We start from the raw sequence: 25,389 nt of genomic DNA on the forward strand, positions 1-25,389 counted from the left end.
AGGTGGTGCTGTGGTAAACTGGAATTGTGCCGTTATAATAGGTTTCTATGATGCCATTCAGAAAAAAATATTAGACTTTTCTCCTTGGGTGGGGGGAACACGATAATGAATGCAAATTGTGAGACAGGCCCTAGAGGGTAACAATATTGTCTAAAGGACATGCAATCTACAGTGAATGAGGAATCACAAGCGCACAAGAAAAGCTTCATGTTGAAAGGCTCATAGTCAAATTATATGGGTTAAATATGGCCACAACTTTATTGGTTACAGTTTACAGAGTTTGGTGTGGCTGGTTGATTGTCCTCCCAGCAGGTCTGCTGGGTCATGTAATGGGAGGCAGGCAATGAAGGTCCTGCTACAGTGATGAATGTTCACATGCTCCTCTTTTCCTGCATCTATCAAAATCCCTTCTTCTGTCCAGAGACAGGAACAGTTAACAATGTCTCTGACATTGCAGGTTGTAGTTAAAGATCAGTCCTGGCTCCCAAAACGTTGAAGACTATTGGACTACTTGATGCTGGAACATATTTGAGTAGCACTATGTCAGAGAACTTTATCGGGTATATGGATGCAAACAGTTTAAGCTTATTTTACTTGTATTTTTTTTGGAGGGGGGGAATGGCCACATCTGTGTGGAGCCAACTGCCTCTTTTGGACCAGTTATATAGTTAATAGGGAAGGATATAAATGTTTGTGTTGACAGTTGTTGCACAATATGTTTCATAACGCCTTTTCTGTTTTCTTAAGCTTTTCTTTCTTTCTTTCCTTGCCTCAGACAGGATATAAAGAGTTCCAGTAAGAAATAAATGCAGGGCGTGGAAAGCAAGGAAGCATAATTTATACAGAAGTGGAGACAAGTCTCTGTGTTAGGCAGAGGTACAACACCACAGAGAGTCGTGCGGCTTGAACTGCAGGATTGGGTCAGGTCTGTAGCTCCATGAAGAAATGTTTAAATGGGGTTTTATTTGAGTGTCGAGGCTTTGTTTTATATCTTGAATCTCTTGCTGAATGGTTGGAACTTGCATTTATGAGAATATGAGTTACTTAAAATGTAGCTAGAAGTAGAATCTGCTAAGTAGTTGCTTATTAATCCTGCTGATGAATCAGGTGAGGCTGTGCAAGTCCTGGATCTATGCCTAGACTCAATAATGGGCTGGATGAGGGCCAATAATCTGAAACTGAATCCTGGCAAGATGGAAGCTCTGTGAGTGAGTGAGTTGTTCCTAAGACTGGGAGATAGGGTCATTGCCGGTTCTGGGGTTGCACTCCCTCTGAAAAATCAGGTTCATAGTTTTTCCCCATAGATCCATCACTGTTGCTAGAGGCCCAAATGGCCATGGTAGCTCAGAGTGTCTTCTACTAGTTTTGACTGGAACACAAGCTATGGTCTCTCTTGCACAGGGATAGTTTGGCCACGGTGATAAAGGCATTAGTAAACTCGAGACTGGAATACTGCAATGCACTCTATGTGGGGCTGCTATGAAAGATGGAGCTAATGCAGAATGCAGCAGCTCAGCTGTTGTCAGGAACTGACTCTTTTTAGCATGCAACTCCTTTGCTCAGGGAACTGCACTGGCTGCCTATTCGTTACCAGGCCAGATTTAAGGTTTGGGTACTAGTGTATAAAGCCCTAAACAACTTGGGACCAGGGTACCTGAGAGATGCCTTTTCCCTTATCAACCTGCCTGGTCAATGAAGTCATCAGAAAGCATGCTCTGGTGATTCTGCATGGACCTATGGCCAGATTGGAGTCCATCCAGAGAAGAGCCTTCAGTGTGATGGCCCCCTTTCAATTGAACTTCCTTCCTCTAGTGGTCAGGCAGACGCCAACTCTGTCTTATTTCCAGTGCCTCCTGAAATTATCATCACTTTCCTTGACTGACCAGCCATGACTTATTGTTACTCTGTTTTTAAAAATGCTAATTTTAATATAGTGTTTTATTTCTTTTATCTTTTTATTCTTTTATCTTGTATTGTTGACTGCCCCACAATCTGTTTAGATGTGGAACATTATATAAATGCAATAAATAAAGCATTATAAGGTATTTACAGGAAATCACACAAACAACTCAAAGAGAGACACACATACACACAAGGCTGGGTTAATAATGAAGCATTTCAATAGTGTAGAAATTATTATTATTATTATTATTATTATTATTATTATTATTATTATTATTAAAATTATTGGATAGAGCCACAATAATCAGCTACCCCAAGAAAGATAACTGCAGATTCATATAGATGTAGACGCAGTCAAATATCTAACAGCCTCCATGCAAGAGTCTTCTATGTAATTGGCTAGGATGTTGTTGCCTCCTAGAGCGGATCTACACAGTTGTCGGGGTGCCCTGAAGGCGCTTGCGTGCGCCTCCAGGGCGCCCCGAAACTCCTAGTATAGATAGAGGCGGCGGCGGTGAGTATAGTATAGTATAGATAGAGGCCACCGGCGAAAGAGCCACCCGGGCAGGAGGCCGGCAGGGAGGTGGGCGACGGCGGTGGCAAGGATTCACCAGCGAAGCCGCCGAGCCCTGGAACTTTTTGCCCCGTCCCCACGAGGGGCGATGCGGGGCCTCCTCCTCCTCCGCCTCTATCTACACTAGGAGTTTCGGGGCGCCCTGGAGGCACACGCAAGCGCCTTCAGGGCGCCCTGATGACTCTGTGTAGATCCGCTCCTGACCCAGGTAAGAGAGTGTTTCTGTACAGCAAGGAGCACTAGATATGAATGCCTGCAGAATTCAGTTTCTCCATGAGTCAGGAGGGTGTTATTATTTTAAGGATGGGACGATCCCGGGATAAACCTTAGGTCTATTATTTTAAGGATTTTAAGGATGTATTTATTTTAAATACACGTTCATTCTTTTTTTTTTTTTTTTGATAATCTGTCCCCCCATCCCCACCCCCAATTTCTGCTTAGGTGGAAGAGTCAGTATGGGGAAGCTACTACTGTGGGCAGGTGAGTAAGCTGAATATTTTCTGCATTTGACAGTAGCCAATAAATAAAATAACGTCACAGAAATGAATGGGAGTTGAACTACTTGTTAATATAGGTCCATGATTCTTTCCCAAGGAGTTACCTGTACCAGCTACATTTCTCTCCCAGAAACTGAAAGATACAGACCCCTGTGTTTTGGGGGAATGAAATGTTAGCTGGTACACCAGAAAAATGTGTGATACTGACAATAGGATTTCCTCCCCATTTATGTAGGCCATTGTGGATTGACATGTGGAGCTTGGATGCCCAGGGGTTGGGAGAATAGAGGGTTGGAGCTAAAGATAGTGGAGTTCTCATCTACTTGTGTAGAAGTGTGGCTACACAGGCATTCATCTTAGAGAAAATAACAGATTCTGTTTCTGTAGTATTAGAACCCACAACTTCTACATAGAGTTGTATACGGCAGTAAAAGTTCCATTTCCCCCAACTATGGACTTTTTTTAAAAAAAAAGCCAGGGCAAAATCAGACATGAGGGCCTTAGCTAGACCTAAGGTTTATCTCGGGATCATCCCAGCGTCATCCCTGTTCATGTAAATGACACACAGGATATCCTGAAAGCAGGCTGGGATGACCCTGGGACGATCCCGGGATAAACCTTAGGTCTAGCTAAGGCTGAAGTTAAATACGTCTTTACTCAGAACTGATGCAGGGGAGGAAGGGGTTAAACTCCTCCCTCTATGCCTGCTTTGAGCTAATCTGTCCTTCCCATAGCTGATGTAAGTTGCATTTTTCAAAACCTGCATAAATGCAAAGATGCATTTAAGGTTGCATCTACTTTGGCCCTCCAATGCATATTTTGTCAGACTTCACAAAACTGATTTGTCATTTGTCAACATTTTGGATAGAACAAAATAGTTATGATGGCTTCTTCACATCTATTCCTTACGTTTAACATTTTTGTTTTTCTTGCTGTGCAGGTTTCACCATTTTGCTGAATCTGCAACTCGGTATGTATCTCTTCACTTCTGCTTGCTAGTGGGGGACAAATTCTCAAAATGTAGGGTGCTTCCAGATGTAGCATTGCTAGTGCTGCCACTCAGGAGGCATTGTACAGCTCTGCCTCCTTCCTTAATGGCTTTTCTGCAATAAGGAAAAAGTGGTGGGAAAACACAGGAGGGCTACAAGTGGAAGATACCGAACCTGTTTAGGCGACACAGTAGTTAAGCATTTTGAGCTAAACATTATGGCTTAGCATGTCATGTGAACCATGACTTAGGGTGCCATGTGAACCAATTCTAACCAGGCTGGCTACATAACCACTGTTTAAACAGCCTCACTAACAATTTGCTGCAAAAGGATAGCAGCCTAACTGAGGCTTAGCATGTTGTCTGAACTGGCCCATCATCGATTATACAGAAACTCAGGCCCTGGGGCCACATCTGGCCATCCTGGAGTCAAAATACAGTTTGGGGTTCCTCAGATAGCCCCACCCCTTTCTCTTGGCCGCACCCCTTTCATAGAATCATAGAATAGTAGAGTTGGAAGGGGCCTATAAGACCATCGAGTCCAACCCCCTGCTCATTGCAGGAATCCACTTTAAAGCATACCTGACAGATGGTTGTCCAGTTGCCTCTTGAATTGTGCTTTATGTTGTTTCTAGTTCATCATTTCCCCAAACACTGTAACATTCTGCCTCTGAACCTTTGATTTTGTGTGGCAGTGGTGTTTCTGCCCTGGAGGAAAGCAAGTCTCATGGTGAGGATTTCAAGGAAACCATGAAAATCGGTGTATTACAAACTGCATGTAGTCTTAGCCATTTCCAGCATCACCTTCTGCCTTTCTTTCCAGTTTCAGCCTACAAACTTGTGTGTTATGTCACTAACTGGGCTCAGTACAGGGCAGCTCCAGCCACATTCACACCTGATAAGATAAACCCCTTTCTGTGTACCCATGTGATATATGCCTTTGCTGGCCTGAATAACAGCCAAATTACCACTACAGAATGGAATGACGAAACACTCTATGGTCAACTCAATGCCTTAAAGGACAGGCAAGTAATCTCCAAAATACATGCATTTTTATAATTATGACATTGCTTTATTGTGTGACAACAACACCAACCACAGAAGCAAAACATGAAGTGCTTTATTGGGTTCTACAGACATTGTGTATTTTAGGGCCATAGCTAGACCTAAGGTTTATCCCTGGATCGTCCAGGGGTCAATCTGTTCATCTAGGTGACACACAGGGGATCCAGCGCTCAGGCAGGGGCGAACCCTGGATGATCCCAGGATAAACCTTAGGTCTAGCTGTGGCCTTAGTATCCAAACAAGATTTTTCAAATGTTCATCTAAAAATTTGAATGTAGCAGTGTGAATGTGGCAAGATACACACAGAGATACTCATGTTCCTGCAGAACTTACGCTTGGGTGTTTCCAGGTGGAGGGCTCCTATAGCTACCAGTCAAATGCATTGTGCAGCTATTCCATTTTTCCTTCCTTGACTGATGTTTTTTGTGGTCAGAAAACAGATGGAAGAAGCAGGGCTCTTTCACGCAAGCCATTTATTGTGCGCTCATCATTCCCTACTCAAGGTTCTTCAGACATCACTGTGACCCTCCACTTTCCCTTCTGCATCAAACAAACACTTTTGGCGAGTTTTTTTAGAACAGGGAAAATACAACATTTAATTATGAAAGTAAAAGACAGCACAATTTCCTCTTGTGTACTTGTGCTATTTTGCTATACCACAGTGCAACCTAGAGGTCATGTAGCAGGAAAGCAGAAAAGGAAACACTCTTGTGTAATGCTCAGATCTCAATTTTGCAAGAAAACTGGAAGTAGATACAGCGGATTAACAGCTGATAAACAGCCTTCTGTAGAAAAACTTGCAATGGGATATGAAGGAAGGTTACAAATGGAAGATGACGAGGTCTGGAACCAGACAAAATTCTATGAATGAGGCTGGGTGAATGTCTAATAAAAGCCTTTTCTGAAAGCACCTGGTAGCAAATCTGTGTTTGTTGCTGCATTATGTGAGAAACAGCCATTTGGAGGATGCTGTTATTTAACGGAGTGGGATTGGTTAGAGCTACCATGGCTGCTGTTCACCTGTGCAGAACAGTTATTAGTGTACTGGGACTGTGTGGATGGACTATGTTTTTTCAGAAACTTGAAATTGGTGCGATAGAGTCAATATACATGTTCATCTTTCTGTCTCACTATTGCCTCTGGCCAAATAGCTTTTGTATGTTTTTGAAGCACTATGCAGAACTCTGTATGATGAAAGAATTTTACCTCCAGCATCTTCTGTGACAATGCAAGGGATTCTGGAGCGGATTTCTTAGGTTATACATGCTTATGTAGTTGGGTTCTTCCTGGTAAGAAGCTCTCTGATAAAGAAAGTGTTTTATGATGTTAAAGAATATTGTGGAGAGACAAAACTTTGGGTGAAAGGACCAGAGTAGGTTCTGGTCTGGATGGATATGCTTTCCAGGGATCAAATGCACTACATGGCCATTCCCAATTCCTGCATAAGCTTTGTGCAGGCATACTTCGACTGTGTATTTCACATGCAGTCTTAGGTTGGAAGCCAAAGGCTGCTTCTGATGTTACTTTTCAAGCCTTAAGAGGAATGCAAATGTTCATTATGAAGGACTACATGCTTGTTTTATTGTACTGTAAACACATCTGCATGGTGAGCCAGAGTATGAACTTCATCACACAACTGTGATAGCCTGCTATCATGGCGCAATCCATGCAAAGCTGTTGTTGTTGTCGTCAATGAACTCCATCACACGAACCTCCACGCCTCTGCGCTGCTCCGGCGCGTGCTCTGGGATGACTGGGCCTGCTTCGGGCTCCACGGCGCTCGTTTGGAGACTGGCGAGGGTGCCAGCCAGGCAGCTCTGCACCTCGTCATCCTTCTGCGCCCCCAGTGGCCACTCAAGAAGAATCGCACTTAAGGAGGACAAAAATCCTTCGGTGCAAGGGAAGGAAGAATCGCAATCAGGGCAGGACATAGTCGAAGTCATCCGAGTCCTTTGCCCCAATAGCAGACAATAACGTGAGCGTCATGGGAGTCCTTTGCATGGATTGTGCCACGAAAGCAGGCTATGATGGTAGTGTGCTGAAGCTCTATGTGAGTCTTTGAAGTGAGAGATGTGTTTAGCCTTTGAAAATAATGTTTGTACATGCCTTAAGATGTGAAGCTTTTCTAGACCAGCCTTTTATTGTGTGCTCATCATTTCTTACTTATGGTTATTTACGGGTGCTTTAGACAACATCACTGTCCAGTTTGATTTCTGCTTTTTAAAAGCAATTTTGTGGGGGGCGGGAATCCAGTATTTTTTTTTTTTAAAAAAAAGCAAAACAAAGCACTAGTTCCCACCACCCCACCAGTGGAATTGTGTTATTCCGCTGTACTACATCACCACCTAGAAGTTATGTAGCAAAAAGTATGGAAAGGCAATAAAGGAATTATACAGCTTCAATCTTACTTCTACAATTAAACTAGGGCCATGGCTAGATGGGGCGAAATCCCTGGGTGATCCCCGGGTTTGTCCTTGTGAGTACACATGATGCAGAGGGGATCCCGGGATCAGGGAGTTATGATCCTTCCCTTGCCCCTGGATCTCACCCTCCCCTTTGAGCCCATTTTTTCTGCAGTCCCAGACTTAGCCTGAGACCACGGAATGTGTGGCCAGGCGTTGCGGGTTGTCCCAGTTCCTTGCGGTTTCTTGCGAGGAGCTGGGACCCATGCATGGGGCACAGAGCTCCTCAGGAGCACTGCGCCCATCGGGGGTGGGGTGGGGTAAGTGGGGAAAATATATTTTTAAAAAACAACAACCCTTTTGTGCACAAGTGCTCGTGCTCATCTTTCTATTTAAAAAACAAAAACAAAAACAAAATGGTGGGCGTGATGCCGCTCTCTTTGAGGTCGTTGCGTGCTGCGTGTAAACAGAGGGGGGATCTCACGATAAAAACATCGCGAGACCTTCACCTCTCCGTCACGCAATAACAGCTTAACCAGCCTCATCTAGAAAATCTCATGAGTGTTCAGATATCCATAGAAAAGAAAAAGTTATGCTGGAAATATCTATGAGGAAGAAGGAGGGAAACAGTCCTTCTCTGTCCCTTCTTGGAACTGTTGGAAAACACAAGGATAGAGAAGAAGCTTTTAATATTGCGGCTCATTCTGGGCTGAGTCGCTGATGTATTTTTCACAGAATATGTATTTTTCACAGAACATTTTTTCTTGTTTTCTAGAAATAACAAGCTGCTCACATTGTTGGCTGTTGGAGGAGGAGTCTTTGAGAATGAGAAGTGAGAACTTTCTCCTTATTCTGTTCATAGAAAGAGGCTGTGTATGGGTATTGCTTTAATTCGAAATTCAAGCCATGCAAATGTATTATTAATTGATGTAACAAATGGCTGATAATGATGTGAAAAGTAAAGTAAGTAGTCCAGGCTCCTCTGGAAATCTAAAACCTGATCAAGCATACCCATTTTTCTTTTCACCGCTAAAGACACTCTTCACAGACTCCACTGCTCTTCTCTAAAGCTGCTTTCCCCAACCTGGTGCCCTTCAGATGTTTTGGACTTCAACTCCCATCAGCCCCAGCCAGCATGGCCAATGGTCAGAAATACTAGGGTTGGTCCAAAATATCTGGAAGGCACCAGGTTGGGGAAAACTGTTCTAAATAGTTTTCTACCAGTGTTTCCAAGGTGAAATAAGTCATTCTAGCATGAGTCATGTGAAGTTTCCAATGTTATGATAAAGGTGGTAATGCTATAAAATATACAATATGATACTCTTAAGACAGCTGTACTGCATTTCTACATTTTGATTTTTTTTCTTGTTCCAAATAAAGTTTTGTTGGAGTTCATGATACTTCAGGACTATAACGCTCGACTGCATTAGTGCTGATCAATTCCCAGGATCTTCTACTATTCTCTGTAGGATTCTAAATATCATGGAATGTGACACTAAGCAGCAAAGAGCATACACCTGTGCGGTCGTGGTGCATGCTATGCATGCAAATTAGAACCACAAACTCTTCTGCAGCTTTCCACCCACCCCCTGCCAGAAAAATTCCGGTGGACGCCCATGCTGCCAGTCTAGACAACTTTAGTTGGAGTGTGTTTGTGTGTGGGGCCACCATCTTCTCTTTTGCCTCAGGCAGCCAAACATCTTAGGCTTAGAGTAGAAATTTCAGAGGAATCTGTTTGGAGGATGGAAGTCAATGAGTTTCATCAACTTGACCCCCATAGTTTGGGCCTTTTCATAGAATCATAGAATCATAGAATAGCAGAGTTGGAAGGGGCCTACAAGGCCATCGAGTCCAACCCCCTGCTCAATGCAGGAATCCACCCTAAAGCATCCCTGACAGATGGTTGTCCAGCTGCCTCTTGAATGCCTCTAGTGTGGGAGAGCCCACAACCTCCCTAGGTAGCTGATTCCACTGTCGCACTGCTCTAACAGTCAGGAAGTTTTTCCTGATGTCCAGCCGGAATCTGGCTTCCTTTAACTTGAGCCCGTTATTCCGTGTCCTGCACTCTGGGAGAATCGAGAAGAGATCCTGGCCCTCCTCTGTGTGACAACCTTTTAAGTATTTGAAGAGTGCTATCATGTCTCCCCTCAATCTTCTCTTCTCCAGGCTAAACATGCCCAGTTCTTTCAGTCTCTCTTCATAGGGCTTTGTTTCTAGACCTCTGATCATCCTCGTTGCCCTCTTCTGAACACGCTCCAGCTTGTCTGCGTCCTTCTTGAATTGTGGAGCCCAGAACTGGACGCAATACTCTAGATGAGGCCTAACCAGGGCCGAATAGAGAGGAACCAGTACCTCACGTGATTTGGAAGCTATACTTCTATTAATGCAGCCCAAAATAGCATTTGCCTTTCTTGCAGCCATATCGCACTGTTGGCTCATATTCAGCTTGTGATCTACAACAATTCCAAGATCTTTCTCATTTGTAGTATTGCTGAGCCAAGTGTCCCCCATCTTGTAACTGTGCATTTGGTTTCTATTCCCTAAATGTAGAACTTGGCATTTATCCCTATTAAATTTCATTCTGTTGTTTTCAGCCCAGCACTCCAGCCTATCAAGATCACTTTGAAGTTCTGTCTTCCAGGGTATTAGCTATCCCACCCAATTTGGTGTCATCTGCAAATTTGATCAGCGTTCCCTGCACCTCCTTGTCCAAATCATTAATAAAAATGTTGAAGAGCACTGGGCCCAGGACTGAGCCCTGCGGCACCCCACTCGTTGCCTCTCCCCAGTTTGAGAAGGTTCCATTGATAAGTACTCTTTGAGTCCGATTCTGTAGCCAACTGTGGATCCACCTAATAGTTGTTCCATCTAGCCCACTTTTAGCTAGTTTGTTAATCAGAATGTCATGTGGTACTTTGTCAAAAGCTTTGCTGAAGTCAAGATATATGACATCCACAGCATTCCCACAGTCCACAAGGGAGGTTATCCTATCAAAAAATGAGATCAAATTAGTCTGACAGGATTTGTTCCTGACAAATCCATGTTGGCTTCTAGTAATCACTGCATTGATTTCAAGGTGTTTACAGATTGACTTCTTTATAATCTGCTCCAGAATTTTCCCAGGGATGGATGTCAGGCTGACTGGTCTGTAGTTCCCAGGTTCCTCCTTTTTGCCCTTTTTGAAGATAGGGACAACGTTAGCCCTCCTCCAGTCGTCCGGCACCTCACCCGTCTTCCATGATTTTGCAAAGATAATAGACAAAGGTTCTGAGAGTTCTTCTGCTAGCTCCTTCATTACTCTTGGATGCAGTTCATCGGGCCCTGGGGATTTGAACTCATTCAAGGAAATTAGGTGTTCTTTGACCATTTGTTTATCAATCTCAAACTGCAATCCTGCCCCCTCAACTTCTGCTTCACTTTTTCCAGGGGGGTCATAGATCCGCTTTTGGGAGAAGACCGAGGCAAAGTAGGAATTGAGCACTTCAGCCTTTTGTTTGTCGTCTGTTATCAATTTGCCATCCTCATTAAGCAGTTGAACCACCATTTCTTTCCTCTGTCTTTTACTACTCACGTATCTGAAGAAAGCCTTTTTATTGCTTTTAGCATCCCTCGCTAATCTCAGCTCATTCACAGCTTTAGCCTTCCTGACGCCATTTCGGCACTTCTGCGCCACTTGTCTGTACTCTTCTTTTGTAGCCTGGCCTTCCTTCCACTTCCTATATGTATCCCTTTTTGTTTTCAGTTCATCAATAAGCTTTTTGTGGAGCCACATTGGTTTCCTCTGTTGTCTTCTATCTTTTCTCCTTGTTGGAATTGTTTGTAACTGTGCCTTTAAAATTTCATTTTTTAGATACTCCCACCCATCCTGCACTCCTTTTCTTTTTAGGCTCCCTTGCCACGGGACCTTACTTATTATAGTTCTGAGTTTATTAAAATCAGCTTTCCTAAAATCCAGAGTACGTGTATGGCTACGCTCGACTTTTGTCTCCTTCATAATCAAGAATTCAAGTATGACGTGGTCACTTTCCCCCAGAGTTCCCGTAACTGCCACTTTATCCACTAAGTCATCCCTATTGGTCAATAACAAGTCAAGGATTGCTGACCCTCTAGTTCCTTCCACCACTTTCTGTAGGAGAAAGTTATCACCCATACATGTCAGGAATTTCTTGGAAGGGCCGCTTTTGGCAGTAATGGTCTCCCAACAGATATCAGGGTAATTGAAGTCCCCCATCACTACTACATCACACTTCCTTGAAACACTGGCAATTTGTTTCTCAAAAGTTTCGTCCTTGTCTTCTCCTTGATTGGGTGGTCGGTAGTAGACTCCGATTATCATATTCTTTTTATTCCTAGCCCCATTTATTTTAATCCAGACGCTCTCGACGGGGCTCCCAATCTCATCCGCCTGTATTTCTGTGCAGGGATAGGTATTTTTAACATATAGTGCAACTCCACCTCCCTTTCTATTTCTTCTGTTCTTTTTGAACAAGTTATATCCTTCAATTGCTATATTCCAGTCATGGGAGTCATCCCACCAAGTTTCAGTTATACCTATCAAGTCGTATTTGCCTTCATGTAATAAGAGTTCAAGTTCATTCTGTTTGTTTCCCATGCTCTGGGCATTAGTATATAGACATCGAAGACCATGTGTTTTATACTGTGCAGCCAACATGGTCTACAGAAGGTTGGGCCAACTAGCGGATTTTCTGTATTTTTCAATTTGTGCAAATTATGGCCAAAATTTGCACAATTTTGCTCCATTTGTGCAATTTATTCAAAGTACACCCACAATTAGCATGGATTACACTAATTTCAGCTGCTAATTTGCACAAACTAAGCCCCTTTTCCACTGAATCATTTCTCTCCCCTGAATCAATACATCTGTCTTTTCATTTCACTTCAGGAGTTTGGCCAAAATGTCCCCCTATATTTGTCTGAACCTTGAAATGAAACAAAAGGAGACTACTCATAAGACGTGGTAAAGGTGGGAGGGCACTGTGGTGTAAACGTCCTGCTATGAGAACTCTGCCAGTTTTATTAGATGTTCATTATGCTCTGCAAAAATAAGAGTGAAGTGAAGCATGGGGGGATGAAAATGAAAAAAATAGATTTGTAAAAAAGAAGAAGATATTTCTTCTAGGTTTACTACTATAGTCTCGTCTCCAAGCAATCGCCAAGTCTTCATCACATCTGTGATAAATTTTCTCCGCAAATATGGGTTTGATGGTCTGGATCTTGATTGGGAATACCCAGGTTCCAAAGGCAGCCCCCCAGAGGATAAGCAGCGCTTCACCATATTGACTCAGGTGAGAAACTGAGAACGTATTGATTTTCATCTAAGCTTCAGCAAAGGGTCTTGCAAACCTTAGGAGATTTCGTGGCTTGCCCTTGTTTTGACACAGTAAGTCTGAAAACCGTTCTTAAAAGCACAACAGTGAATAATTGTAGTCGAATTATTTTATTGATAACTGATGTCTAAAATTACAGTTTTTATTGATGTCTAAAATAGAGTCTCACTTGAGTAACAGTACAATCCTATGCATACGGTGAAGGCACCAGAAAAAAAAATCTTGGGGGGGGGGGCACAGAAGGGGTGAAGTATATTTCTAGGTGGGTGAGATGTGTCCTATATGTTAAGATCTTGGGAAAATAATGGTATACTGTATTTTGCATTATTTTTATCCTAAATGTATTAATTCTGAAATAAATGGGGAGAAAGTTACTTTAGGCCTACATCACAGAAGGGGAGATTAATTTGGCAGTGGGATGCCACTTGTATTAAAAAGGAGACTCTAGTACACTTGCAGAAACCTCCATGGATGCAGATGTACCGCAAAGTGCTGGTGGGAAAGGGGTTTTTAGAGACAGCCTTGGATTCACAGGATCCAAAGCCTTCTTGTTTCTCCAACACCCATAAAAGGCCTAGGAACGATACAAATCCAGGGGAGCTGTCTAAATGTCATCTTTGCCCCATGGTGGCTGCGAATCGGCACCCCCTGCGGGGCAAATAGATGAAGCTGCACTTTGAAAAAGTCAGGGAGTTACTCCGACTTTACGCAGGAGCGAGGTCACCACAGCTTTCCTGCTGTCTGACCTCACTCCGGTATAGAGCCAGGCACATTCCAAGGAGGAAGGCGACCTCTGATTGGTCACCGTAAGCTGGGCAGGGACCAGTCTGGTGAGCCAAATGGCCACAGGAAAGCCTGCACTGCCTCCTTCGTGGGATTATGTGCTGCTGCCACCCCACAGCAGTGAAACTGCGGGGTTTGGTGGCAGCATGGCGGCAAAGTGGCGCCGTGATGGCAAGCTCCAGGAATGGTGTAGTTCATCTCCATATTCTTGGTGTCACTGGAACAGAAATGAAGAAGAAAAAAAATGAATGCAGGGAATTCCCAAAAGAAAAAAGCCTGGCTGCGCTGAGCCAACAGGGCATAGGAAATAGTAATAAGTTCACCATGGATCCCCCCTCCAACTCCTTCTACATGTTTGGCCTGTAAGGCTGCAATCTTTATTGGGAGGAAGTTCAATTGAACTTAATGGGACTTACTTATGAGTAGGATTACATTGTGAATTACTGATTATCAAAAAGAAGAATCAGCTATCAGCAAGAATAACTAGGCCACATATTCTGAATTGCATGATCATGCATCTGAGCACACACACCTTTGAGAGAGAGAGAGAGAGGGAGGGAGGAGAGCTCATCTACACCAAACAGGATATTTCACTATGAAAGCGGGATATAAAAGGCAGGATCTACATTACTGCTTTATAGTGGTACTGAAGTGCACTGACAACTGTTGGGCACCATTACACATCTACACCAAGCAGGATATAACACTATGAAAGTGGTATATGGTATGTGTCAATGGGCCCCAACAGTTGACAGTGCACTTCAATACCGCTATAAAGCAGTAGTGTGGCTCCTGCCTTTTATATACTGCTTTCATACCGCTTTCATAGTGGAATATCCTGCTTGGTGTAGATGAGCCCAGAGAACTGTGTGTGCAGATGTTTATACTTATGATTTTTTTGGAGGGAAATTTCCAATCTGAAAAAAAATCCAGCTTTCACCTGAGATATGTTCTGTTCTATTGCACATGAGCAATACCAACACTGCTACTGCTTTTTTCCTCTGAAGGAACTGTCAGCTGCTTTTGCAGAAGAGAGCAATGCAACAGGACGGCCACGGCTGCTGCTTTCAGCAGCAGTACCTTCCAACAAATACACTGTGGATGCTGGATATGAAGTTGCTGCCCTGGGGAAGTAAGGCACATGATTTCTGATAAGTGGTTCACTCTTATTTCTCTGTAGAATACTAGCTCTGAATGATCTGATTACAAATTGCTAGTGAGAAAGCAATTAAAATGGAATGATTGTTTTTCTCCCTTCCTGCCACCTTATTTCCACAAAGGACTCAAATCCCACATATGGGAAAGTTTAGATTCAGTTTTTATTTTACTGAAGCTAGTATGGCGGCTCAGTTTGGACACGGCACCAAACCATAGTTGGTGCTAATATACCTAGTTGATACCAAGATTTGAGCTTCCAGATGTATATCAGCAAACTATGGTTCTAGATTAGAACAAACCATGTTCATGAACCATAGCTTAAACAAACCACTGTTCCCTGAGTTTGGATGTAATAAGGAACTGTGGTTAGTTTAGAAATGGAAGTGGATGCTTGTGATCTCCATATGGTTGCACCAGGGGAAGTAAGCAGACATATCTGAGGCTTGCACTGAGTGGGGGGTTGGACTCAATGGCCTTATAGGCCCCTTCGAACTGTACTATACTATTCTAAGATTATTGTTGCGGCTCTTGCATATAACACTAAATGATGGGACAAGACTGGCTCCAAGTTTGAGGAGCATTGGAAGAATGTCCTCTCATGGGGGCCCTTCTATGTCAATGGGCCCCATCATTGGCCACTGGCCCTGGTGGCCTTATCTGGTGGTAGTGGTGGGCTGGTGGTGACAGAAGTGTTGGGCAGCTGCACTGAGACCAGAACTAGACAAGTGGGTCAAAGTTGCCATTTTATTTCCCAATAGTTCCTCAGAGTGACACTATGATGGATGCTTTGTGGGAAATTATAACAGCATCTAGGTGCAATGGGTTTAGAATAGATGTCAGCACAGTGGTGAGCCTGCTGGGGCTCCAGCAGCTGCCCAAATGTGCTGGTGCTGAGCCTGAATACAAACCATTACACTACAGCAGCTCGCCTGAAGATCATATAATACCTCACTAATTTTGAAACCTATCCCTATGGGGGTTTGATACTTTGGTTTGGTAGCCCTTCACAAACTATGGTTTATAAGATGGTATTCATTTATCATTGTATTTATGCCATGGCATTTTATTATAGGCATTGGATAGATAATTCTATTTAGGCCAAATTTCTGGGTATTTCTGAAAACATTTCTGAGCTTTGAGGGCTTTTAGGGAGCATCAATTCTACTGAAATGGAATCTTGTTCATATATCCTAAAGCAGGGGGGTACACCTCCCCAGGGGAGGTTTGAACCGACTCCAGGGGAGGTGTGAGTAGCCTCTCAACTATAAATTGTTTATTTTACAAGTACATAGCACAGCTTGGCCCAACCTTATTTCTTTCTACTAATCTTGGGAGCTGCAACGTAGCTCATTTGTACACCACATGCATTATCGTAGTAATCGTTACCTGCTACACGTGCGTTAGCGTTTGTGAAGAACAATCTTTCAAGGTAAGTGACCGCTTTGTTCTAAGTCACTTTTCCACCGGTTTATTGCAAAAAGTAGAGCCAGGCCGAAAGTTTTGATCATTCCATTTTTTGGCATTTTGTGGGAGGTGGGAGGAAAACAAAAACTCTGGAGAAAAAGGCTGGGGAAAGGAGATTTTTTTGGGAGGATTTCTCCTTGGGGAAAGGGACAGGGTTTCCATCTTTTGAAGTTTAAGCAGTTGTTCCTTTCTTCTTTCAATTTTTTTTATATTTTTAAAAGCACCCCTTGAAAACGCAGCAGCCCAAGAGTTCTATCTGAATGCTGTTTGGAGAGGGTGAGGTCACATGGTCTCCAATTGCTGGCGTAGGAGCACAGGAGAAAAGGCCTACAACTCCCAGCATAGGCCTTTTCTCCCTAAACTTGATTTGATTTCTTCAGTCAAAATCTTGATGAATTTTGGTGCTCTCAAGTGGCTGCATATCCTGTTCTGGCAAAGAAAGCTATTTCATCATTAATTCCATTTCCAACCACCTATCTGTGTGAATCTGGATATTTATTTATTTATTTATTACATTTATATACCACCTCACAGCCGAAGCTGAAACAGTAAACATTAACAAGTATACAAAATTTAAAAACCACCAGAGACATAAAAAACAACAGTATAAAAACATCAGTATCCATTTAAAAACAACAGTTTTGGAGTCCGTTAGAAAACAAACTTAGCATTGTTAAATGCTGTTAACTCTTAAATGCTTTTCAACTCTTGTCAGCATAAAAACCAAAGCTAGAAATTGGTTGGATGCCAGAGATTATATGCGCCTAGCAAGGTCTAACATTGTCCCTCGAATAACTACTCTTGCTGAGCGCAAACCACATTGAAGTTATTTTGAAATTATCCTTTTATGTGTCTAGCTATTAGAAATACTTTCTTTAAATACAGGTTTTATTTCCACAAAACTGTTAATTGCTTGTGTTTGTGTTCATTTAATTGAATATGCATTTTTTTAGTCCAGAGACAGAACTAAAAAATGCAAACTTGTCCTGTCTAAGCCTAAATTTTGGGCCATTAACACATGGGAGGCGTGGATCAAAAGATTTTTCACAAGGGAGGTGTGACACCAAAAAGGTTAAGAACCACTGTCCTAAAGTAACTAATACACTAAAACAACTAATCTGGCTGTGAAGCAAAAGAACTGTTATTCCAGTAACACTGTGGCTGTTAGATCATAGATTTTGTAATGTTGGAAGACATAATTCCTTAGACTTACATCCATATTTTTTTTAAATTTTGCATTCAGGAGTCTCGATTTTATCAATGTGATGACCTATGATTTCCATGGACCCTGGGCTCCCATAACAGGACACAACAGCCCACTGCATAAGGGTTTACCAGCCTATGACCCAATTCCTTTCTACAACTGTGTAAGAACAAACAATAATCAAATATGAAACTCATAGGTAAATTCCAGTGGAAACGTTTCTACTGGATGCAGTGAGAACTGGATAAAGCATAGGCATATGAAAAATGACTAACAAAGCTCAAGATACATGTTTCATTGTGAACATGCATGAAACTTTCCTCTATGTTTTTCCCCCACTTAAAGCTACCAGGTAGGTTATGACTGATGGAAAAGGGGAGAGTATGGAGAGGTTGTTTATTATTCCTGTCCCTTTTCAGTTTAAAAAATCCATTCTTTCTGTCCTGTTTATGAAGAAATTTGAGAGTTTTGGTGAGTTCTTATCAACCCAAATGAAATTCCCATCTGCCAACACAGGTCAAATTCAACAGTACTTATCAAAACCAAACAAAAATTCTCATCCATCCCTAACTTGAAATTGATTTTTCACTTATAAAGACAAAGATATGTGAATGACATGGGGCTTCTCTAAATGAGGTATTTATAGCACACTTGTGACTGGCCACTCAATGATGTTTCTGGGTTGATTACATGACGCTCTAAACCTCCAGTGCCTCTTGTATTTTGGAAGGATTTCCGCAGCTTAATTTGAAATGGAAAAAACTAGTAATGAAGAAACCTCCTTTCTGTTTCGGCATGTAAAGATGAAATTGCGATATAAGAAGAGGCAGTCTACAGTGCTCTCTTGTGGCTATATAAATAAAACATATAGAACTCTTGGTTAAAAGGGAAAAAGGGGAGTGGGGAAGGGAAATGTGTGTAAAGAGAGCATATCATGATCGTGGGACAAAAATGGAAACAGAAAACTGCGGTAAAGTTGTGGGATTTTCCCAGGTGTAGAAATGCTCATGGAGAGACCCGATCTCCCTGCTCTTGCTTATGAAAAGACAGCTTGGGTTGAGAATCCAGAGAGGGAAAGGGTTAAGTAACCTCTCTGTGCCTGCCTGCCCTTCCCCCTCCTTGCCCTGCAACTTTGTCCAGGCTGCTTTGAGCTTTAAAACACATAAAAATGTGCCTTTGTTGTCTGTACTTCAGGAATATGCCATGAAATATTGGAAGGACAATGGAGCTCCAGCTGAGAAACTAATGATGGGATTTCCAACATACGGACGAACTTTCAAACTTTCTAGTTCAAACACTGGCGTTGGTGCTCCAGCCTCTGGTGGAGGTACTCCTGGAAACTACACCAAAGATTCTGGTGTTTTGGCGTATTATGAGGTAAATTCCGCTCTTGTATTTTATTACAAATATATAGTAATGTATTGGTAATGGAGTGCTAGTGAATAGTGTTGGGCTGGGGGAGACACGGGTGGAAATTCCTACCCAGAAAGCTCCAGTGGGTGGCTTGCTTAGGTAGATCATTCTTGCTCAACCTAACCTATCTCACAAAGTTATTGTGGGGACAACCTGTGGCAAGATCTACACTATTGCTTTTTATTGGTGCACCGATAACTGTTGGGGCACATTAGGCATTTCCCTGTACCGCTTTTCTTGTGTTCTTTCCTGCTTTCAATTAATCAAATTTTTATTTGCACCAAGCCAATGGCCATTGCAATTTAGAACAATTAACTGAACATAAGGCATAAAACAGACAATAAATGTCCAGAGTTCAAAAGTTAACGTAATAATTAGTTGAACCCCTGGATAAGGTGATAATAAGGGGGTTAACTCTTCATGAATATTTCTGTACAAAGAGCAAAATAGCACCACGTGGGCAATGGTTTCGATTTTAACATCTCCATGGATACATACTCAGTTATGGTATGGAGTTATCCTAAAGCTGCCTTCCAGAACCCCAGAAGGAAGCACATTGAGAAGTGCTCTTGAAAGGCTGTTCTATGTTTAGGGTATGTGAGTTGCTGTAAATATCTGCAGAACTAAGTTCTTGCTTTTTATTCTGTATTATTAAAAATACTGCCAGATGTCATTGTGTGCGCTATGAAGTATAAATGATCAAGAGGGATATAGCATCACTATGATGGGATGATATCGATGTGGCACAACTTTTAGCTCTGCCCTGTGCCTGCTGCTGTAGCTTCTTGGAGGAAGGCTAGAATATAAGCAAAGAAAGGCTGAAATCCTAGGCATGCCTATTTGGGAGCAGTGCTACAACTGAGCAGAAATGACGTTTGAGTAAAATTGTACAGGACCAGCTTGTCAGGCTGCAAGCCTGAGCACCATTACTAGGGAGTAAAAGGCACTTCCAGAGGAGGCTTTTAATGTGCAAATGCAAATGTCCTGCCCTGTTCACTGAATTTTACGGGGGTGGGTGGATGGGTGGTCCAGACATTGTCATCATCTGCTTGCAACCCTCTCGTGCTTTTCCCATGTCTTCTATCATTTTTTGTTACCACAGAAAATCCATTACAGAACATGGAATAACTGCACAACGCTTTCTGAACATTAGTGCTAGGAGCCCTCCATTTGGAATACCCTACACGTTGTTGATCTCAGTGGGATTTCCTTCTGAATAAACATGCTTTGATTCATGCTGTTAACATAAACTATCCCCCAGCTGCTTTTTACTGCATAAAGTAGAAGTTTGTTCTTAGAAATAGGGCTTTAGGTTAAGGCTGTTGTCCACAAAACACAATACTTTTAATAGCAGTCAAATAACCATTGATTCCAACAGGGAAGCTTGGAATTAAATATGTTTAGGACTGTAGACTTATTGTTTTGTGTCCCTCCCTTCCCCTTGAGCTTCTGTACTCTGTCTAAGCAGGATCTCTATAATTTGGACAGGTGTGTACATTTTTACAAGGAGCTACCAAGGCATGGATTGAAGAGCAGAAGGTTCCTTATGCTTTCAAGGATGGAGAATGGGTTGGATACGACGATAAAAAGAGTTTTCAGTTAAAGGTGCGTTCTTGCCATTTTCATGTAATAATTATATCTTATGAGTATGAAGATCCTTTAGTTCTTGCGAAAGTTCTAGTTCCTAACCACACTTACCGAGTCATGCTCTTAAGAAGTGGAAATTGATTCAGTCAGATTACATTGACAGAAATGGCTGATTTGCAACAGCTGAGGGTCGGAGCACCTTTATAAGAATATAACAAAAGGGATCTGCAACCAAATGTTGCAGCATGGAATACTGAGTTCTATCCAGCTAGACATGCCTTCTTCCAGGATATTCCATTCCTGCTCCTGTTTTCTACCGCCATCCCACTCCAACAGTCACCCTTCTGTGATCACTGAGCATGCATAGTAATCACTATTGAGGTGTTTGGGGGTATATTTTTATTTTGCTTTTACCTTTTAATTTTTTTGTACTTCTGCAAACCTTGGAATTTGCATGCTTATACTTCCCTCTTGTTTTTTAGTTGCCCTGCTTTGATTACATTCCTGTGAGCACTTACCAGCAGAGCTCACTATTAGAGTGGTTATTATGCATTGCAAAAGATTGAGAGAGAATTGTTTGTTTCATCCTGGGATGAAAAAGAAACAAGGTTTTTATTCTTCCTCTGAGTAAAATTAAGAGCTTTTCTACATGAGTCATTTATTGTGCATTTGTTGTTCCCTACTCATGGTTGTTTACAGGTTCTTTAGATGGCATTGTGACCCACCAGTTTTACTTCCGTTTGTAAACAGCACTTTTGTTGAGTTATTTTAGAGCAGATGAAAATGGGGTATTATTTCTGATGGCAAAAGAGAGCCTGGTTCCTTCCTGTGTATTTGCGTTGTTCTGCTCTAGCACAGCACCACCTAGAGGTTACATAGTGGAAAAGCAAGCAAGAAAAAGCTCTTCGTGTAGTATTTGGATTTCAATTTTGCGATGTTGCAGCAGATTAACAGCCTTATATAGAAAATCCCTAAATGATCTAGCAAGAAGTACATTGTGAAATTACCCAGTTAGCCATTCTGAATGCTCTTTAGCTAGTCACTGCAATTCCCTCTTAGGGAAGGGGATCTTATTTATGTTTCTAGGGAATGGAGTGTTCTAGATATTCAGGAAACGCCTTATTGAACCACTGAGCATTGGAATTTAAGTATAACTTGTTTATACTTAGACAATAAATTGTAAATGTGCTACTTAGTAGCCAGAGCAATTTGCAGTCACCTGTTATTAGCAAAAAAATAAACAAAAGAGGCATGTTATGTAAGACCCATTATGAGATTGGTACTCTTTAAGTGTTGGTTTATTGTCTTTTTAAAAAATGTTTTAAAAAAACAAACAACTTTTCATTTGTAGGTTGAGTTCTTGAAGAGAGAACAGTATGGAGGAGCCATGGTTTGGACTCTTGGCATGGATGATTTCTCTGGCGCGTTCTGTGGTCAAGGAGCAAATGTCCTTATTAAAACACTAAATACTTCCTTAAGAAACTGAGGTAATAATAAACAAGGGTAAAGATGACAGAAAGTCATCAATATCCCTAAGTCATCAATCTAAAGCCCAGTGAAATTAGAATTCAATGAAAAGCAAATTGTGTAACCTCTAATTTTCTAAACTCTTCTTTTAGATTTAAATGTTAGAATTAGTCTCAAGTGGATTTATATGATAAACCATGTGCTACAAATGCATTTGTGTGATTTATTAAAATATTTATATCCTGTCTGAGCTCTGGTTTCTAAAGTGGCTTGCAATGTGGATTAAAACAAGCAATACAACAAATAACGTTGAATTAAATCTGAAATCAAACTAAGGCTGCACCAGATAATCCAGTTTAAAACATCAGCAAAAAATCAAGTCAAATACTCAAGTTTTATTTGTTATGGTTGGGGTCCAACAAAGGTTTCCTCAGACAGGTTTCATAACTGCCTCACTTTGAATGACACATATACACACACTAGCTAATATATCCAGCATTGCTGGCCCCCACTAAAATATATGTCTGCGAGGTAATCATCATTTGCAAAGTAGCCTATTTTATTCCCACAAAGATTCTGTAAACAGAAGCCTTGATAAAGTGGCAGGTTAAACGCCTCATGTAGAAAAGCCCATAAAGTCCAGCACTTATTTGATATGTGTCTGATTTGAATTTGTTTTACTACAGGAGATGCAGAATTTGTCAGGCAAGCAGTGTGTTGTGAAAGTTGATCCATATCAAATCTAGTTCAAGCTTTCATATGAATTTTAGGTAAGATCTGAATTCAAAACATGCCCATATCTGTGGCCATGCATATTACCTTTACACAGCAAACAAATAAGAAACCAGGATACTCACAGCCCATGAGAATGTAGCCATCTAGATCAGAGTTCTCTATCATGAGTCCATTTGTACACAGCTAGTGACATAATCTGGTTTTCTCCCTTTTCTGTTTATTTGATTCTCAACATTGTGGACTAACGTTATGCCAGTTTTCCTTCCCCAACTCCCCACTGCAGCCAGGTGCACCCCACTCCCCATAATCTACTCCAGCTGGCCCCCTATCTCTCCAGAGTAGATGTGGAAGGTCTGCAGAAGGCTATAGCATTGTCTGTTCCATTGGCAGAAGGACACCATTGAATGCAACCATTTGAAATCTTATAAGAATACCTTAGTATAAGGCTTATTACTAGAAATCTACCAGACCAGCTTTGCTCATTTTTTTTAAAACTGAAGCTTGAGCAGTGTAGCTCAAACTTTAATTAATTTTCTCCACGCCAGCCAGGCAGGGCAGCGTCTCTACCAGCGGGGTGATGGTCAGCCCTGCTTGGCCAATTAGAACATGGAAGAGGGCCTTCTCGGTGGCTGCTCCAGTGCTTTGGAACTCTCTTCCCAGGGAAGCTAGGCTGGTTCCCTCCTTGATGGGCTTTCAGAAGCAGGCTAAAACTTATTTGTTCCAGCAGGCCTTTGGAGAATAATCTGGTCCTCCATCTATGTTAATGACTTATAATTTTGTCGTGTATTTTAAACATGTATGTTTTTTTTTATATATATATATATTTCTTTTCCTAGGTTTTACAATGTATGTTTTAAACTTTGTAAGGCCGCCTCGAGGCCCAGTATTGGGCAAAAGGCGGGATACAAATAAATATAATAATAAATAATAATAATAAATAATAGTATGGCATGAAGGCGGGCTCCAGCCCAACAGTGTGGTTAGGCTGTCACCACCAGTGGGGAGTCAGAAGGGGACAGATGCAGCCGATTGGGGGCAGCACGCGAGGAAGGGCTGAGGCCACACCACATGCAAATTTTGGAGGGGGCATTCATTACACATGAGCAATGCTTGCATTATTCATGAGCCCCATTGTGGTGAGAGGACTGAGGGGAAGGAACTAGTGCCCATGGCAACATGGGCTTTACACTAGTATATATAGAATTTGGAATTCACATGCTTTTATTTCACTATGAAAAATGTAACGGAATCCATGCAATAAACATTATTGGTTTACCATAAATAATTTCAAATTACAACACCATAGTGTCAACAATAAACATTTCTTTCATGCATTTGATATTTTTTTAAAAAAAAAACTTGGAAGAAAAGGTGAACAATGTTAAGTGGAGAGTGTGTGTGTCTCTTCTAGCCATTTGTTTTCCTCTATCCTTAGAAAGTAAGTTTATAAAAAGCAAGGACACATGTAGCTCTCCGGCTGGGAACAATACATCCTGTGATGCCTGAGTGAGTAGAGCTGCAGGAGCACCACACATTCAACATCAGATGAACAGCCCATGAAACTCCTGCTGTTAAAGTGATATCTGTTGTCCCTTGAAAATGAGACACATTAGGGATACAGGATTGCTTTCTGAATTTTATTATTTCACTACAGTAATACAAAGACAGACGTTTGGCCATTAAAAGTAAATTATTAATTACAACAATAAGTTGGGGATTGGATGGGTGGAATATAATTTCTAGTATAAACCAGGGTTTATACTGCAAATTATTTGGGTTTGAGGGTTTCCTTTTCCAAGTAATAACATATTTCTACTTTATTAGGAGGCAAGTGGTTCTGTGGTTTAATTTGAATCTACTAGCTTGCAAGATGTACTTAGGGAATATGGGCAATGATCTACTGGAATCACAAGGCTCCAGTGTGAAACTTTTAGGTGAAAACCAACTGCATGGAGAAATCAAGAATACCTAAAGGAAACCATACAGACTTTTATAGAATAGCAGAAACAGCAGAGCTGGCAGATTAGAGTGGTCTAGTACTATACTATTCACCAGTACTGAGTAAGATGGTTTTAGTCTCTCAATATGTTTTCTATTAACAATGTGTTTCCTCCCATGTGGCAGAGTAGAGCAGGGACAGATTGTATGGATGAGCCTATAGTTGTTCACAATAGAGTATATGTTTATGACATTTTTTTGCAGATCTGTGTCAATTCAGATGAAAGCAGAAACCATGTTTTTCCACTACAAAAACAAGCCATGGAGAATCTTGAGCTCACACTCTGCTTCTTTCCACTCTTCTTCTTTTGCACTTCTAAGGAGGAGATGGAGAGCTTCTGGTTTTGATTTTAAATGAATTGTGATATCAGAACTTGGGGGATTGTGGTTTGTTTAAACTATAATTAGTAAGAACAAACCAGGATTAAAACATGGTTTCAGATATTGGCTTGCTCTTAATCCAAGTTTGGACATCACCAGGAATGGTGGTTAGTTTAATACCAAAAGTGTCTCCTTCTGACAGGTATGAAAAAAGGAGAAGAATGGAAGGGGAGAAACGCCCAAGCCTGAGGAAACCATGTTTTTTGATAGGTCTGAACCAAGCCTGTGTCTTTTGCTTTGTGTGTGTTTGTGTGCGTGTATACACACACGGACACACAATTTTTAGTGGGAAAACACTTCAAATTGCAGCCTCAGCAACTGGATTGTGTTCAAATAAAGAATATTGCACTGCTAATACAGTGTGTTCCTGCCCTCAGTCAGAGATAGAAAAGGCAGGCACTATGTTGCAAGGCATCACATGCC

The 25,389-nt window shown here is 41.7% G+C and overlaps 1 protein-coding gene across 1 annotated transcript; it reads left to right on the forward strand.

Annotated features, from left to right (window-relative positions):
• The first annotated feature begins 852 nt into the window (after positions 1-852).
• LOC134394064 (acidic mammalian chitinase-like) lies at positions 853-22,072 on the forward strand. The gene is made up of 11 exons (XM_063119202.1): positions 853-925; positions 2,918-2,956; positions 3,914-3,943; positions 4,785-4,986; positions 8,204-8,260; positions 12,569-12,734; positions 14,567-14,691; positions 17,425-17,548; positions 18,580-18,762; positions 20,287-20,403; positions 21,737-22,072. The coding sequence occupies exons 2-11, from the start codon at positions 2,932-2,934 to the stop codon at positions 21,869-21,871; spliced, it is 1,164 nt and encodes a 387-aa protein (XP_062975272.1). The 5' UTR covers positions 853-925; positions 2,918-2,931; the 3' UTR covers positions 21,872-22,072.
• Positions 22,073-25,389: the final 3,317 nt, after the last annotated feature.

This window comes from Elgaria multicarinata, chromosome 1 (assembly GCF_023053635.1).
Source record: "Elgaria multicarinata webbii isolate HBS135686 ecotype San Diego chromosome 1, rElgMul1.1.pri, whole genome shotgun sequence".
Classification (NCBI taxonomy): domain Eukaryota; kingdom Metazoa; phylum Chordata; class Lepidosauria; order Squamata; family Anguidae; genus Elgaria; species Elgaria multicarinata.